This window comes from Pholcus phalangioides, unplaced genomic scaffold (genome assembly GCF_987345545.1).
Source record: "Pholcus phalangioides strain wild (caught in Gottingen) unplaced genomic scaffold, Ppha-v1.0 ptg000028l_1, whole genome shotgun sequence".
Lineage (NCBI taxonomy): Eukaryota > Metazoa > Arthropoda > Arachnida > Araneae > Pholcidae > Pholcus > Pholcus phalangioides.
Genome location: NW_028301618.1, coordinates 2,343,522 through 2,362,034, shown reverse-complemented (window position 1 = coordinate 2,362,034; position 18,513 = coordinate 2,343,522). Strand labels below are relative to the sequence as shown.

Sequence of the window (18,513 nt, the reverse complement as noted above, 5' to 3'; positions counted from 1 at the left end):
AATAATTCTTCTATAACAATATTTTTTCTTGGTCCACAGAATATTGTTATATCGAGGATTCACTGTATTAAAAAGTTCCCATTTTTGACAAAAGTAAATGTTCATTCTATTGCTATTCAGGAGAACGTTTTATATTGAAGTTTAAGTGAATTTAAGTTTAATATTTAAGTTTGAATATTAGTGCATTAAATATGAAATTAGATAGAACAATAGATTTGCCATCTTTTTCCCTTTTTTCAGTCATCAGCATTCACATTTCGGGGGGGGGGGCAGACCCCCAAGTCCCCCATCCCCGCTATGCCCTTGATGTCTCGGTTTAACACTCGTTGGTTTATAGAAGTTAGGGTGATGTTCTGAAAATTTGAGTTTCGTAAACAATAGAAATAAATCACTTCATATATTTTTATGTGCACCTCTATAAAACGGAAACGTGTCTGAAACTGAAAATCATTTTAGTCTCTTGACCTTTTTGTTTTTTACAGGTTTCACTGTAATGTGTATTTTTATGAAGTGAATAATTATTTATGTAAATAATATGGTCACAAATAAGTAAATAAATAATTATTTATTTCATTATTTGTGTTCAACAACTATGTACAAAAATTTTAAGATTTTGTTTCACTGTGGAAATTGTTTAAAATTTACAGCGGATCTTTCTTGTTTAACCCTCTCACCAGCATTGACGGACTATCTCGTCTTTTATTTTAGCTATTAAAAGCTCAGATATTTTGTTAAACTGGTTTCTCTGTGAAACACGTTTTTACATCCTCTTTACTTTGCACCTGTTGAAAATCGAAAGAAAGTCTACATTTTAAAAAAAAAAGGTCTCTTACGGGGGTTTAGAGATTTCTACTATGGCAGCCAGAGGCGGATTTAACGACAGGCTTACCGAGCAGGCTTCTAAAGGGCCCTGAAAACCAAAAACTCCACACTTTTTCTAATTTAAAGGGTCCAATATTTTCTTTTACGCTCAGGGCCTCGACCTACTTAAATCTGCCACTGATGGCAAAAGTTTTCCGTATAATATGTATATATTAAATGGTCCCAGTGATGTATCATCAGGACCATTTATTATAGCTGTGACCTTCTGCATTTGCTTTTGCTGATCTGTAAACCATCGCTTGCTAATAAATATATGAAATGTGATAACATGATATGTTCGTAAACCACAATGGAAAAATGGCTCTAAATGGGCAAACTAAAATGACTCTAATGATAACAAACCAATGTGAAGTGTGTTTTATTCTGTCAATATACTGAACTGCATGTTGGAGCCGCATCACTTCTAATAAAGTTGAGGACTCATTAAATGCTAAGCATAGGCATGGCAATCTCTTTTGGTGATTGATAGACTTCAGCGGGTATATTCACCTACATGTTAGTAGGTTTAGTATTCTCTTAAGGGAATTTGCTGAATGGCCAACAATCCCAAATGCAGTCGAACTTGGCTAATTTGAAGCTCAAGGGGGACAGCAAAAAAGAATTATCTAATTCATCAATATAGAATAGCTATTAATTCCTAAAAAATGCAAAACACTAAAAATGTATTGAATGCTATCACTTATACTGTGCCAGTTTCTTCGTAGTTGCAACTAGTGTTTTTATAAAACATAAACCAATCAAGAAAATTATTTCACCTTTTATTTGTAATTTTCATTTGTTTTCTTTTGAATGCTCTTAAACATCTTACAAAATCTTCCAAGTTGATTTATAAAATGGAAAATGTGATTTTCGAGCTTAACAACCTTGTTTTTCTATGTCCATAGCTTCTGAAAACGTTGGAATAGGGACCTCTGTTGCTTTCTTAAATTTGTTTCTGTCGTCTTCATGAGAAGATTCAATGTGAATTTTATTTATATCTTCTAATTCATTGATGTCCGCATCCATTATATATCTGTCTGACATTTTTTTCCTGAGTAGAATAAGCATATTAACCTTGTTTAGACATGGTGAAAAATGCTACTAAGCTACATTGATATTCCGAAACAAGTGAATGACAATGCTAGAGAGATGAATCTCCAACACATTTTATTAGACAAGTAACCTATTTTCTCCAGCTTTTAAACATTCTGTCTGGAGATAAGGAGTACCCCACACACATACATACAAACTTCAATATTTCCTGGTTAATAGCATTAGCCAATGGCATATGCTAATGAAGTCAATCAAGAGATCTGTTAAACTCCAACTGACTATGAAAAGACAGAAGCCAGTGTGTATGTAGGACTGATTGATAACAGCATTGCTTCTTACTTACTGTGTTAAAACAAAATGAGTTCAGATTTTGTTGATTGTAATTGTTTGGTGGTTTCATGTAGGTTGTGTTGTTTAGTTAGGCTACATGTGATATTCTTGGAAAACAGACATTTTGCAAATGACGTATTTGAATCAAATTGTGAGATACCCAAAACATTAGGAAAATCGAATGAAACAGGTAACTTCAATGTTAAATTAGGAAAAACTCGGAGTATTCTAAAAAATACCAATTATTAAAAATTGTAAAAATCTGAATATTAACCACGTTTCTGAATTAGTCAAGTTCTCATTTAAATGTACATGGTGTTTGTAAACTTTTAGAAAAAATTAGAGGAGGAGATGATACCCGAATCAAGACAAACAATATTTACAATGTAACAGATGATCGCAATTTGCCCAGTGTCAGGAACTTGTGGAGACTATATCACCGATCCACCACGGTCCAATCCATCATCTGAGATATTTGGCATTCAGGACAGGTCAGGCTGCCATGCTAAAGTGCACTGGAGGTGCCCATGCATGCAAGTTGAGCTCATGGAATTTATCAAGGGAGTGGCATATTTAAATCAGTGATGCAGATGGATTAAGCCACTCATAGTTAGAAAAATTGATGGCAGATAGCAGCACTACTGTAACAAGCAATACACAGAAGCAAACTTTATGGTAGGTTCACAACACTTACATGCACATTCCAATACATACCGATTCATTAAAGTTCCGCAAAGAGATATGGACATGGTGCATTTGTGGTTTAGTAGCAGTAGATGGCTTGAGCTGTGCATTATTATATCATTATTAATTTATCTTAGTAGGTGGAGCTAAAACTGCAGCGGAATTGGTGCAACATCCAGCAACTACTTGCTCCTCTCAGAACAGCTCTTCTGCTGCTGCTGCAGCAGCAAGCCTGATTGCTGTGTCTCAAACCCCCACGGCTTCAGGAAATGCTGGACAGAACTTGGGTGGAACTCAAAGCCATTTGTCACCAAGGCCAAGCATTTTACGGAAAAGAACAACTGAACCGTAAGCTTTTTAATCTTGGTGTTTGTTTTGTGTCATGCTGGGAGAATTGAAAGGAAAAAAGATGTATTGATACAAGTTTTTTGTTTGTTTATTATCTCTAGCATCGTTCGTTAAAATAATGTCTCCAGCTTTGTTTTTGTGCTCTGAATTTTACATATAGTGGAACTGCAGTTAATGAGCTTAATCCGTTCCACCAATGTGCTCGTTATTTGAATCAAACTTCTTCATAGGAAATAATGGAAACTTGGGTAATTCGTTTTACAATTATTTATTCACGTGAAAATTACTAATAAAAACGTCATTCATTCAATAATGCAAAATAATATAATAAATAATACAATGAAATAAATAATGCCATAATGCCATAAATAAACATATAATAATAATAATGTTTGCAAATTAACTTACTCTAAATGACCGAAGAGAGGAAGACTATCATTTATAGGGTGACTTATGGACTCGTTTCTGTATTTTTTGTGTGCGATTTTAAAAACAACCCTATCTACGACACTTGCTTTTGCCTCTTTTTTTTTTTTTCTTTTTTTTTTTGGCTATTTCGGAAATAAGAAATCACACTACTATTAAACAGATTTATTGCTCGCACTGCTACAGCTTTATTTTGGGTGGTTCTCTTCTACAAAGTTTTGCACAGAATTCCACACGTTCAACACATCTCTTAATCTCATTTGAAGTGAGGGATTCCTCATTTCTCTTCTTCTTCCTCAGATGAGATCCTGTCCTCTTGCTTAGGTGCGCAATGGAGATTCATCAGTTTGTCTGTGGATATGACTATGTTCTTCTACTATTTCTTGAATGAGGGGCATACTTATGTGACCTTCAGTCCCATGGTCTTCCCCAAGATCACAATCTCTCCTTATTCTTGTGCTAGCCCCTCAAAATCACATTCAAGAATGCAATCAGCCCACAGTTTTCTCCAAGCACAACTATAAAAAATGCTTTAAGTGCACAAACGCATGGTTACACGATGGTACATCTAGTTTCATATCTTAAACAGTGACATTCGTACAGCAGTTCATTTTTTTTTTCTAGTTAGGCACACTGACAGACTGTAGGGGGAGAATATTACCTACAATTTTATAGCACATGTGTGGACGAAAGTGAAAAATCATCAGCTGTTACGACAACGGAAAAATAAATAAAATTCAAATTTTTGCTTGTAATGCAAATTGCTCATTAACCAAACCACTCATTAAGCAAAGTTCCACTGTATTGTGATATCATTTATTATTCTTTCAAAGGAATTTTCAATCGATTAAAAAAAATGTTGAATTTCTCATCCAGAAAAAAAAAATGCATGGATAGTTGTAATGAGTTTCTCATATTTTTGTGTTTTAAACCTAGATATCATGATGATCGTAAAAGTGACTTTCTAGGTGCTTATTTTGAGAAAGTGTCTTTCTTTCAGTGTCACTAGTGCAGCAAAGAGAAACCTGATGGCAAGTTTGTCCACTCCTGAACAAGATACTGTGGGTAATGAATACTCTGCTGGAGTTGCAAGAGTCATTTCACCTAAACCATCCCCGTAAGCTGTATTATTCAGATAGACCTATCATCTTGAATATTTTAATGTATGCTTGTGTAAATATGACACATGCCATGTTACAGAAGGTCTCAGACATAAATTTATTATAGGCTATAAAGTGAGAAGAATAATGTCATGGATATACTATTTCTTGTTTCTGACTTGTAGGGAAAACCTGCAAATCAAAAGGAGGGGGTGCTTTTCTCTGTTGATTAGGTTCTTTAGATTTTGATTCAAAGCAATGATAAACACGATTCCCAGACAATGCGTCATGATGTGTAAGGTGCTGTGAGAAATTTTTTGGAATGCGATATTATCTCAAATGTGTAGTTGCCAGTGTTTCTGATTTACCTGAAAGCATTATTAATATCTTCCAGTCAGAAACCAGATTCTTCCAATTTTCTGTACCTTTATAGAAAAAATCCTAAAATTGTGCTTCGCTTGAATGAAAATCCTTAAAGAAAATATTCTTTCAGCCCTTGAAATTTAAGGCTAACAAGATTTTCTCAGGGAAAGTAGGGGAAATTTTATTATTTTGGGAAATCTGCTATTGTTGCCAAATATAATGCTAATTATTGCTATAAACACTGAAGAATCACCTATGGCAGGAAATAGATTGCTACTGTGCACATCACAGTGGATTGAAATGAATTTTACTAAAAAAACTTAATATGACATGTGTGGGAGATACAATATTCATATTTACAGTTTTATTTTGTGTTTATAAATAAGTTGGCAAAATAATTTTAATCCTTGATATCTATAAAGCATAAATTCAAGTAGGCTTCATTGAAAATATGGTTGGAAACGGAACATTTTAATTTTTTTTAATCCAGACAAATAATATGGGAATGTTCTAGGAAAATGGATCGTATGGTCACCTTATGCAATCCCCAAAAATCCCCAGTTTTCCCCTACAATTGTTTGCCGTTTTTTTTTTCTTCAGTACAAAATATTTCATCACATAAACTGCAGATTTTTCTAGTCTGGGAATTGGCACCTACGCAAATGTATTGGCTGATTGGACTGTGATTCTAAATCAGTGTGTGATATAATTAAGGGTACAGTTGTGCCTCAAGATCTATTTTGGAAAAAAATTTAGGATCCTTTTGAATTCTGTCGCAAAAAGCTCATGCCTGCTAACAAACTAATGAGTGAATGAACTACTTTCTTGATTTGAAGCCCCCACAACTCTTATTATGTATATTTGTCTATTCCTTTCAAAGCAATCTACAAACTGTTGCCCCCCCCCCCCCCCCAGTCTAATGGTGTTACATAACTTACTTCAATAAATTGAATAGTTGTGAGCGGTTTGTTAAAAAAGTAAGTTTATAACAAATATTATACCAATACTTTCATCCGAAAACTCAAAATGTATTACATACAGTGATCTCAGTTGAAAGGCAATTTTCTGCATTCCCAGTCAAAGGTAAATAATGCTATTCACTCACATGCCTCTCATTTATAGGGGTCATTCAAGTATTACATCAGCATTTAGGGGGGAAGGGCAGTTTCGGATTTGCTGACTTTTGATGACAGGTGGGGGAGGGGATTTGAAGGTTGCTTACGTCATCAACCACCCTTTTTTGAAGATATGAAATATTCTAAGCTGCTGATGGGGGGGGGGGGTGGTGTCAGTGTTTTGCTGACAAGGGGGGGAAAGGGTCAAAAATGGCTGAAAATCTTCTTACGTAATACTTGAATGGCCCCTATGCACATTTTTTCTTGTTCTCTTACACTGAAAGTGAAAGATCACTATTTTCGTCCAGTGAAACCTGAGGGTAAAGAATGCTTGTGAAGAATAATCCGAGAGATACAGATAATCCATGCTGTTAAAGGAGGAAAGGGAAATTTTCGTACCAGCCCGAAGCTAGAACAGGCATCCTTTTTGCTCCATGTGATAAGGAGTGGGGAGAACCACTTACTGAGATTCGGATTACGGCATTTTGCACTTGCAATGGGGTTGCACTTGGGTGTTGTTGTTGTTGTTGTTGTTTTTTTTTTTTTTTTTTTTTTTTTTTTTTTTTTTTGAGAAATAATCACGATACGATCACAAAACATGAAATACTTTCATATTTTATTATCTGAAAAATAATTTTTCTTGCGAAATAAACGGCCAAATGCTGTTTTCACTCAGCAAAGAAGGAACTCACTCAGCATTTCACAATTGATCAAACTCAATTTTAAATTAACATATTAAAATTTACTCACAAAAAAAAGCTTTAAATCTGCTGCAGATGGTCGTACGGAATATATACGTATTACATCGGAAGAAAAATATCAACGAGTGAGGTATGGTTTGTTAAATTGTTGAGCATGCTGACCTCGATCAATTATAATCAGTGATTTAGTAATATCACATTCCAGAAAACCAAATAATTTTAACAGACCACTGCCAAAATTATACATTGTAATAATCAAAGGCGGGGGAAGGCGAACATAATTTAAATTATTCCTCAGTCCTTCAGGAATCAAGGCACAAATTATCATTTTGCTGAGCTATTATGCAGGAAACCACTCATGATGAAATTTATGCTGTAATATGTGAATTGAATGATGAAATTCACTTAAAGTATACACTTACTCGTTACGTGCATAAACCTCTATATCTCGCTCAAATAACAATAATAATAAACGCGAATAGCACCATGACAGGCCACTAAACATTTTTTAAAAATATCTTAAATACGTGCCTGTGATTGGCTATATGAAAAGGGAAAAAATTCCTTACATTTTCCTCCTTTATGTCACATGGTCTCAAGCATACTTCTCATGGATCGAGGTGCTGTTCTTTTTTCCCAATATATCCGTGAAACGATCCGAGAGAACCGGTCCTTGTCACACAAATTATTCTTTATAAGCATGGAGAATTGTAGGTCCCCTGTCTAAGACAGACACACACTATGACATGGAATCCAGTCTTGAACAGAATCAGAAGATAGTAACATCGATAATTAATGCTTTGATGTGCACTTTTATGGAACAGAAATCTGTCTAAAATAGAATATTATTTCAGTCTTTTACAATCCGTTTCATCCAGGTTCCACTGCAGTTTTCAGCTAGCTCTATGCAATTTATTATCATGATTGTTTTGTTAAAGCCTGGATTATTATTCTTTTTTAGATCACAGGCACCCGATGGTGTGGCTACCTTGATTGCACCAGACAATGAGAAGGACCACAGAGTGACTTCATCATCAAATATCTGCATCAAGAAAGAGCCAGAATCGAATGAGAAAAGTTTGTGTAAGGAAAAAGGTTTTGTTTTTTCTTTCATTTGCATGTATTCCTCTTTTCATTGAGTTTCATCCTTTGTCCGCAGAATATTTTTGATGTTATTAACAAGCAACTCCATCACGCTTTTGCAGTTAAAATATTTCACTTGAAACTAAAGCTATTCCCCCTAGTCCTTATTTTACTATCTTTTGAGGTCTCTCTGTGAATATTGGGGTCTGTTACCCCTCCCTCCCAAAAAAATGTATTTATGTATCACATTCCTGTATTGCATGTTTGATATTATGTATCAAAATTATAATTACTTAACGAAAGTTTTATAAAAGCACTTTTAGAAAACTATAGTGTAATTCCAGCCTTACTTATGTTCATATTTTTATGTTCCTCTTCACAACTGAATGTTAAGCCCTTGAAATACTTAGTTGACTATGTATGGGATAAAAGAAAATCCATCAAATAAAGCACATTTGTAAAACAACATTTTAGCGTTAATATTTCTACAATTTTCTGATATAAAGTAGCTAGAAAATAATAAACACTCAAAATATTACTTATATTTATATGTCCATAAATGTTTGTGCTTATGAATTGGTTGTATAATTGCCATCTTGTGGATCCTCCGCTACCTGCATCCACATCAACAACATATCATGCTTTATATGTAACTTTGGCAAAACTCGGGTTGAATAGCTTTGAAGACCAAACACTGAGATGGGAAGTGGAGTGTGTTTGGTCTTCAAAGCTATTCAACCCGAGCTTTGCCAAAGTTACGTATAAAGCATGACATGTTGTTGATGTGGATGCAGGTAGCGGAGGATCCACAAGATGGCAATTATACAACCAATTCATAAGCACAAACATTTATGGACAATAATATTTGGAGTGTCATTATTTTCAGGTTGAACAGCTGCAAAAAAAATTTTAAGCATATCAGTCAACTGATATTTGAGAAGGCTTCATTCCCAGACTTATCTATCCCTACTTTACCGCACACCAACTCCTGTAATATATCACCATATGGCAATTTCCAACTAGTGGTGTTGGGTGGGAAATGAAGGTGCCATCTATCGGTAGTTGCTCCAGGCTCGATAGGTAAAGAACTTTTTCTGATGTTCTTTTGGCTGGATTCAAACCCATGGACCTTGACAGGAACCTTCATAGTGGAAGACGAGCATCTTACCACTGTGCCGCTCATCTATCCAAAGAAGTGTTTCAAATTCTACACGAAGATGTTAGGCAGGATGTTCCTGGTCATTTAAATGCTCAAGTCTGAGGTTTATATTTTCTCAAATTTTCTTTTCTTTCCAGAACTCGCCACAAGTCTTTAATTGAATTTATATCAAGAGATTGAGAACCCATGAAAGGTACTTTATGTGCTCTGGTGGGGTTTCTGATACTCATACAAATCCGGTCAAAAATTCATGACAAGTTCTGGAAAAAAATGTGTGAAAGATGTCTTCAGTGATATTTCTTTCATTGAAGACCAGTTAAAGAGAGTTCCAAGTTCTTGGGCTACTATTACAGCTGGACTTCGCCAAATTCATTACTTTAGATCATGGTTTCCCAAACTTCTTTTTCCATCGTTCCTCTCCCCCCCCCCCTCAGAAATTTTGTTCTCTCATTTCCCCCCCCCCCCAACTCAAGCGAACCCGAATAGGACTGTTATACCCATAGCCTTCTATCGCCCCCGGACCCATTCCATCGCCCACCTGGGGGAGATATTGCCCACTTTGGGAAACACTGCTTTAGATGTACCAAAACTTATTGCTGATACATACACAGCAAGAGAAGTATACACAAGGTACCATTCACAGGTGATCTCATTCAGATATGCTCTAACGGGGAAAAATGCCAGCCCTCTATAGGTTAATCTTCATCTCTGCTTGGTATCCAGTCCTTTGTTATTTGTATGAACATTGGAGAGTGACATCGCACACCATAAACACGTTTCCTTTGCAGAGGAGAGTACACCCCCTCTACCCACCCTAATGGTAATCAAGTCCATATTTAAGGACAATAATATTTGAAATGTTGTGGTTTTCACTAGTTCCAGTTGGTATTTCAAGAGCTTTAACATTCATTTGCAGGCTGCTCACAGAAATATGAGCATGGGTAAGTAATATGTATTTTTTTTTCTGATCCCGTGTGAAATATAACTTTTCTATTGGAAAATTTCAAATTAGAACCTTTATCATTTCCAGGTCATTCTGTTAGTTCTATTGAGATTTCTAGTAAAGATTTGCAACCTGCTGAAACATCTCCCAGAAAGAAACCGAGGAAACAGTTGTTGTAAGTTTTTAGTTTTTCTTTAGTATGGATCATTAGTATTTAGAATTAATCGATTCAAAGTAATTTCACTTTGAATTACTGTTACTTTTGTATCTGCTGATTCTTTGCTGAAAAGCATGAATGTCCACAGCTGTTCAATGCAGACATCAAATTCATTTCATGTATTTCATCATAGTCCAAAGCAGAATATGGCGAAATCTGTGACGTATGTAACAGAACAATCAGTGCTACTGTAGAACAATCTGGAAGAATTTTAAAAAAAGTGGGAAACACAATCATGGTTACTTTTACTGCAGAACATTTATTGCACAACATTACTATGTTGTTGTTGTGCATGCTTTCATGTTTCAAAAGTGCATCTGTATTTATTTTAATTTTTTTTAATTTTTATTATCCAATTGCAGAGTTGCTGCAAAATTCAGTGCTCAAATTTTACGATGTTGGGCAATCTTAATATTCTTGGATAGACGTATGAAAAAAAATACTGTCCCCCTACCATTTCAAGTTTTTGAATGGTAGGGCATTAATTAGTGATGATTCAGTATTAGTTTGGCAGTGGATTAGTATCCAATTGTGAGGCACCACTGTATACAGTATTTTTTTGTGCAATAAATGTTCTGCAGTAAAAGTAACCATGATTGTAAATAAATTCTTACTTTAATATAGTATTATGTAAAAATGTGTGTGTGTATATATGTATTTCCTTTGGTAAGATTTTTTTTCTTTTTCTATTGCTCCCAAAAATTGGATTTATAGCTCAGCCTCGTAGTTGTAACAAAGAACTGCTAACTCAATTATACCAGACGTTTTAGCTCAATAGGCTAAAACATACTCTTTACAATAATATCTCGGATCCCCAAATGTTAATTAGTAAATGTTTATCACTCACAATAAAATATGATAAATGAAAATAATATAATAGTTACGATTGTACAAAGCCACATTATTCCTCTTCCGAATAATACCAAATATGTAATTGAAAATAATATAATGGATTAAAAATTTTGATATGCAGTTGGTTGCCATGACGTACGTACTCAGTACGTCACTCGATAGCATGTGTCCCATACAAGTCCTGTCCCGACATACTGAGTAGGTCACTCGATGTTGAAGTGTTGAATAATGCTGACTTAGGGTTTCCCATTAGCTAACCAGGCTCATCATTTAGGGGGGGGGGGTCAGGGGGGCCCCCCCTGGCTTTTGAAAAACACTACAAATGATATATATATATACACATGTGTGTGTGTGTGTGTAGCTTTAGTACATGCTGTTTGCCCCCCCCCCCCCCCGGCAAAAGTTGAAATGATGGCTCTGTAGCTAACCTCTAACCTCTTCTTTATCTGCCATTTGGCCATCATTGTTGGGATATGATTAGATGAGAGATAATAACTTGCTTGATCGGCTTTTTTAATTTGCTGAAAAGTATCTCCTAAAATGTATCCTTGTCATAGTGTTGGAGTGATGTATATGTAGACTGGAGTCACATTTATATCCTCTCTATAATTGCTCAAATGTAAACACCAATTTGTTAAACAGTCATCAGAATGGTTTCTGACACATTGGTATAACAAAAATTACACCAAGACCAGAGGAATCAATACCGTCATATTGACAGGTTAGCGCATTCACCTCTCAGTGAAAGATACGAAAATAAAAATCAGGAACCTATTAAAAAGGCCCGATCTGCAGAAAGTAAGACCTCGTGCAGAAAATGACAGTGATACTAGAGAAATAATCAAACAATCTTGTAACCAGCCCATGCTGAGGCTGTGTTTGTTCATTCAGATTTTTCATTCATAACATTAACATATTGCTGTATGTTCAATGAAAAGGTCTTATTAGTCTGATTGATCAGTTATTTTGATTTTCTGTTCATTTATTTTTCGTCAGAGCTGCCAACGAACTCATTGAAACTCATTCATCAGATGGAGAAGAAAACTTTGAGGGTGAAACTAAAGATTTGGTGGCCAAAGAACCTAAAACAGGTATATACGATCAATGTTACTGATAATGTTTTTAAAAAACGAAGTATTATAGTAATTAGAGTAAGTAGATGAGTATTAGAATTGGGACCACGAAAATGGCTCGTACTAAACGAAAACATAATCAGGATCCACTGTAGCACATAGAAAGTCATTTTTCATAATTACCTGTGAAAGTTTGAATACCAATGGATCGGTTGGTAAATACATAATATTTACATTTTAACATAAGGTTTAACAACTATCTAAAGAGCGACATTTATTGATTTTTTTAAATTTCAAACATTTATGTGGGTTTTATTAAATCTCAAAATTTGATGCTGAATTTCATTCAGTCAATACCCACCATGCAATTCAAGGCACAAAGAACGTATTCGTATCAAAACTTGACTTGCAACCGTGTCTATGGCATAGCCTTACCCTAATCTTTTTGACATTCAGAACGACGATCTATGCATATAAAATAGCATGACGTGACTAACTGATTCGTCATCGCCGAGCCAAAACTGCTGAAGATATAAATATGAAATTTAGCCAGTTGTAGTATTTTATAATGTAGAGACTCACACACATTATGACTGTATTTTTTCAAAATTCCACCCTAAAGGGGTCAAAAGGGGGGATGAAAAAACACTGAAGATATAAACATGAAATTTAGTCGGTAGTTTTGTTTTATAAAGTAGGGTCTCGCTAAGAATGGATTTTTCATAATTCAACCCCTGAAGGGGTCTTGGGGGGGGGGGAGTTTCAGATTACCAAATCCATGTGAGCAAAGCCGCGGGTAATAGCTATATATATACAGTATGGTATATATATATACAGTAAAACCCCTCTTAACTGTCACCCCTGGTTTAAGGCCAAATAAAAATATCCCAGCAAAAAACCTATTTAAATTATATATTTCGAACCCCTGTTTAACTATCACCCTCAGATACAGTCATGGACACAATTTTCATCATTCGTTCCATTGGACTAGACCCCCGTACAGACACCTATAACCACTTGTAATTTTGTTAAAATTATGCTCACTATATGGTGCAGCAGAAGTTAAAATATTTGATCAGCTTTTTTGTATTTGACTATTTTTTAATGAAATTTTGGCTTGAAATTTGTTAATGCTTGGCACCTCTAATGGTCGTTTAAAATCTGAAATCATGTGTTGCTGATTGTTTACTCTTGTATTTTAATTTTTCTCCTCTGTTTAATATTGCCAGGGGGCTCTAGTATAATCGTCGCTCTCTATCACTAAGAGAAAAAAAACTTTGTCTAAAATACAGTGAGAAAAACGTAAAATTAGAGTTTGTGCCCTTGTAAATGAATTCAGTGCATTGATTAAATACATTCTCCAGTAAATGCAATGACGGGAAGTCATTGGATTTAGTCTTTCAGCTTAAAATACATTTTGAAAGAGTTGAAATACTCTGTAAAACTCATCACACTGTGACTGATCAGTTTTTCCAAAAAATGTTAATGCAGTATGTAAACTTTATATAATATTTATTTTATAATTTAAATTTCGTATCTATGCAATAACTATGACTAAATGTATCTCATAGTGTCAGAATTTCATCAATTTTCAAATAAAGAACCATTTTAGTTATTGATAATACTATATATTTACAATACAGGAACCCCCTCTGATACGGTCACCCTTCTTTTACAAACAACTTTTTTTGTCCCGCAAGTGTCTGCAAAAGAAAGGTTTTACTGTATTTCATTTTTTTCTTTGTAGAGAAAGATGAAAGCGTCAAATGGGTCACCTTTGGCAAAAGACCTTCCATGTCTCTTCTGAGCAGTTACAGGACCAACTGGAAATCTCGCCATAACCATTTCAATCGTTACAGTGATGTTAAACCAAAAGGTATGCATTATTTCAAATCTTATCTGAAATTCCTTATGATGAGCATAGATTTCATACATTATGATATATATTCAATACTCGTTATAGCCACCTTCATTGTTTCTTCAGAAGCAGACGTTACATTGAGTGGTCATTTTATTTAACGGAAATTATGTTGAATAGTCGTTATATTATATGAAAAGATTTGGGTCATATCCTTCTGGTGGTTGTAATAGAACGGTCAATATAACCTTGGGGTCATTATAATGAGTGTCGACTCTATTATGTTGTGACATATAAAAATATACAGTGTAATCCTTAATCTTGAGGGAGGGGGTGGTGGACCTTTCATTTTGAATATTAATTCATAGCGATTTTTTCTATGTTATCTTTCATTTTATTTTATATGTTAGCAGCAAAATGTGGGGCATTTATAAACTGATGCTAAGGTATGCTTTGCGCTTTTCAGAAGAACGGCATTTCTTAATGCATATATTAATGGCATTTATAATGTAAAAGAATTAATAATGGAGAAAGAATACTTTGTCTCCGCCCCCCCCCCTCCATTTTATGCTCTGTGTATCTCATTTTTTACTTGATGGTGAAATTTTTTTTCTCACCCCCCCCCCCTCCCCCACAGAGGAGAAACCCTCTTCTATAAGCGAAATCGTGAATCAAAAGAACATTCTGGAAGAAGCCAATGGTTGGAAGGTGTATCATTTGACTGGACAGATAGAAGATTTGGTTTGTATATGTGGATTTTGCTATCGTCTAAATATGTATATAAATCTAAATCGTAACATTCAGTCTTAGTTGAGATTCTTGCTAGTATTGCATTTAGGTCAAAAGCTCCTACCATTTCGATGGTTTTTTGCTTTCAACTCTTAGAAATTATCTTATTTTGCTTAGGTTAGAGATTGTCCAAAGCCATAACAGGATTTGTAGTAACATTCTGTGATTCAAACAGTATGTTGCAGCTGTTCAGGGTGTCCCTGGAGGTGCCTTGAAATTGTGGAAAGGTGCCACGAGGCATTTTAAATTCCTAAGGGCGCAGCAAGCATAAAATTTTTGGGAAATCTTTACTAATTTATATATGCATGGATATTAAATTTTATAGCTGCAACAAAAGACTTCCAGACGACTTTTTACTCTCTTGGCCATAATGATCTCAGCCATTGGTAAGGAAAGTTCTTTTCCTATCAAACCTGAGGCTTCCAGCACCGCTGTGGTGGTCGAGTGGTTATAGTGACGGACTCGCAATGCGAGGATCCGGGTTCGAACCCCACAGTGGTGGTCGGCTGAAGTTGGTTTTCTGTGGTTCCCAACTTCAAGGCGCAAATGCGAGCCAATCTCCCCGTTAAAAAGTCTCGCCACAGAGAGCAACAGTCCTACAACGACAACGATAAATCATTCAATCATAACACTTCACTCATAGTTTGGAAAAAAAAAAAAACTTGTGGCAGATGGCAGCACTACACATAACAAGCATTACAGAGAAACAAAAAAAAACTTCACGTCAGGTTTCACTACACGTACACGCACATTCTCGCATGTACCGATTCGTTGGGGGTTCCGCGGGGGGGGGGGTTGTATGTGTGGTGTAGCAGTAGTAGGTAGGGCCTCCAAAAAATGGCTCGGGGATCCATGATGTTCTTCTGTCGGCCACCACGTTGGGCAATTTGCCTGTTGTGGCATTGTATTTCTATTTGTATATATGGTGCCCCTCATTGTGGTACTGCAGGAAGTTCCCCCATCCACAAAAAAGTGTGATTGAGCATTTGGTCACATGAACGATTGTTACTTGACATGTGTCACTCTATCTGGTCTGCTGAAGTTGGTTTTCCACGATTCCTGACTTGACTTTTAGTCACGAATGTGAGCTGACTTCCCATTTGAAAAGTCTCGCCACAGTGAGCACCAGACCCACTACATATATATACATACATATACACTACACTCCGATTTGACTGATGACTAAAAAAATGTGCTTATCTCTGGCAGCACAATGCTGTATGTACATCAAAATAATTTCAACATAACTAACCTCTTCCAGTTAAAAAATGGTTGTGAATTTTCTCGACGGCGATAGATTTTGGTTGTAGACAGCTTGGAAAAAAGGGAGTGTCAAGAAGCCACTGTCCATTTGTATGGTCATGGTGATGGACTCGTATCATGCAGACTCGCATTCAAACCCCACTGGCGGCATAGTTAGTGGTCGGCTGAAATTGGTTTTCTGTAAATTCCAACTCTGAGGTCTGAATTTGAACTGATGTGCTGTTGTAATGTTTTGAAGAAAAAAAATAGATGGCAACAATAAAAATTCTCACACAACACTAGATACACGCTTACTTACAATCAGACTTTTACTTACACCTGTACACTTCCGACATAACTCATTCGGTATTAAATTTCCCTTGGCTATGGATTGGAGTTGTGCTTAGTTTGAGAGAAAACAAGACTAATAGTGTCTACTACAAACAAGACTAATAGTGTCTACTTGTATAATGTCCCCTGTGTACACTCCTGAATGTTTCTGTAAACCTTCAGGTTAAAAATGCTAGTTCTGATGTCCATTTCCTTGAACAGTAATCATTAACATGTCAAACCCGTTTTGAAATGATGTTCATCAACTATGATCTTTATTAATTTCAGATCGAGTATGAAGAAAGCATTTATAAAAGGCTGTCTGTTTGGCTGCAGTTGGAGGAGAATCCATCTCTGATTTTTGGCAACGATGTCAGTTCCGAAGATAAGAAACTCATTGGTAAATTGACTGATTTGGTGAAGGTAAATAAGATTATCAAATTTTCTTAAGATTCAAGTGCAATCTAATTGAGCGGGTTTTCGTCCCCTAAGTTCATCCAATAACAAATTAGTTTTTTTTTTTTTAATCAATAAATTAGATGAATCGCTCATTATATTCTTGCTCATAAATAGGGAAATCTTCAGCGGAGCAAAATCGCCCAAGAGCAAGCAACGGAATGCCAGCAACAGCTCATGAAAATGATGGATCACAAAGCGCACGTCGTGGATATAGTCAATAAATATGCGAGCCGCAGACCTTTGAAGAAGAAGGATAAATCATGATTCCTGATGAGTGAATGATCACGCAAGAATATGCAATATCTATGCAAACAAACACTGGCATGGTGTCACAGCGTTTGTGATGTTTTTCTCTATTTTTTCAGAGGATAAAACGCTAGAACTTGATTTAATCACATATAAGAAAAGTGTTCTGTTGTCGTCGCATATTGTTTGTGTTATATATTGTTTATTGCATTAAGCAAAAGGGTAATTTTGTTGAGAATCTGAAGCATCTGAAATTAAAATTACTGGTGTATATGTGATGCATGTATTCACAGTTTTATTTCTTTTTCTTTTGTTATGGGAAATATTTATAAGAACTTTGTGTGTGTGTATAAATCTAAACTTGAAAGTGAGCTTATGCCACCTGTTGCAGTCGAAGCCAGAAGTTTAGACTCGTTGCAAAGTTGCTAGAAACTAGCTGGCCACTTTGTAGAGTGTCAAGACTTCAAACTTGAACAGTATCATATATGTGTTACAGTAAATGTTATAAATCAATAATTATATGCATAATAATGGTAATTATTTATAATTAATAACAGTCTGGATAAGTTTGATAAATTTATCCCTTTTATGGCCGATTGTGCGTAACACGCAAAGTGTCATTAGTGAATTTTTATAAATATTAAAAAATTATCACTTTTACTGGCAATTATGCCATAATACACAAGTGCCATTGGTAAATTTGATGAAGTTAAAAAAATTATGACTGTTACCAGTCATTATACAAGAGCCGTCTAAAGAGCATTCTGGGCGTCTGCCAAAGTGATTTTTCTGAGTCCCCCCTCCACTTGGTGAGACATGTTTGTTTTCAAAAATTTTCAGATTTCAACTAGATTTAATTTTTATGCACACCCCCTCCCCCCAACTGTACCCAGGTAGACCCATGCGTTAAGGTGACACTTAATCAAAAATAATAACTCTGCCCGAAACCCTAAAAAATATTGACAACTTGATGTGGACAAATAACAATTTACAAAGTACCAATATATGTTTTGGCACTCCTGGGTGCTGTTATCGGGGGAAGCAAACACGTTTTGTCCCAATAAAAAACATCAGAATGAAAAAAACGTCTGCTGTGGTCAATTGGTTTTCTTCATTTCTGTATTTTTATTCTCAGACGTCACTGATAATAGAGGGCGACAACTATGATGTCAAAACTGAGAATAAAAAATACTGAAGTGAATGAAACTACTCTGCCACCACACACACTCTCATTCGGACTATGTTTTTCACTGAGACAGAGCGTGTTTGTTCTTCCACCTT

The 18,513-nt window shown here is 35.5% G+C and overlaps 1 protein-coding gene across 3 annotated transcripts in view; it reads left to right on the top strand.

Annotated features, from left to right (window-relative positions):
- Sap130 (Sin3A-associated protein 130) overlaps positions 1–17,510 on the top strand; it is a 48,187-nt gene extending 30,677 nt beyond the window's left edge. For 2 of the 3 annotated variants that reach the window (XM_089252037.1, XM_089252039.1), the window contains 9 exons: positions 3,066–3,276; positions 4,703–4,819; positions 7,943–8,064; positions 10,254–10,341; positions 12,232–12,326; positions 14,056–14,184; positions 14,804–14,907; positions 16,816–16,950; positions 17,101–17,510. In XM_089252037.1, the coding sequence (XP_089108163.1) occupies positions 3,066–3,276; positions 4,703–4,819; positions 7,943–8,064; positions 10,254–10,341; positions 12,232–12,326; positions 14,056–14,184; positions 14,804–14,907; positions 16,816–16,950; positions 17,101–17,250 (1,151 nt within the window). In that variant the 3' untranslated portion in view covers positions 17,251–17,510. The remainder of the gene's footprint in view (positions 1–3,065; positions 3,277–4,702; positions 4,820–7,942; positions 8,065–10,253; positions 10,342–12,231; positions 12,327–14,055; positions 14,185–14,803; positions 14,908–16,815; positions 16,951–17,100) is intronic. The other variant, XM_089252038.1, reaches the window with a different exon arrangement.
- Positions 17,511–18,513: the final 1,003 nt, after the last annotated feature.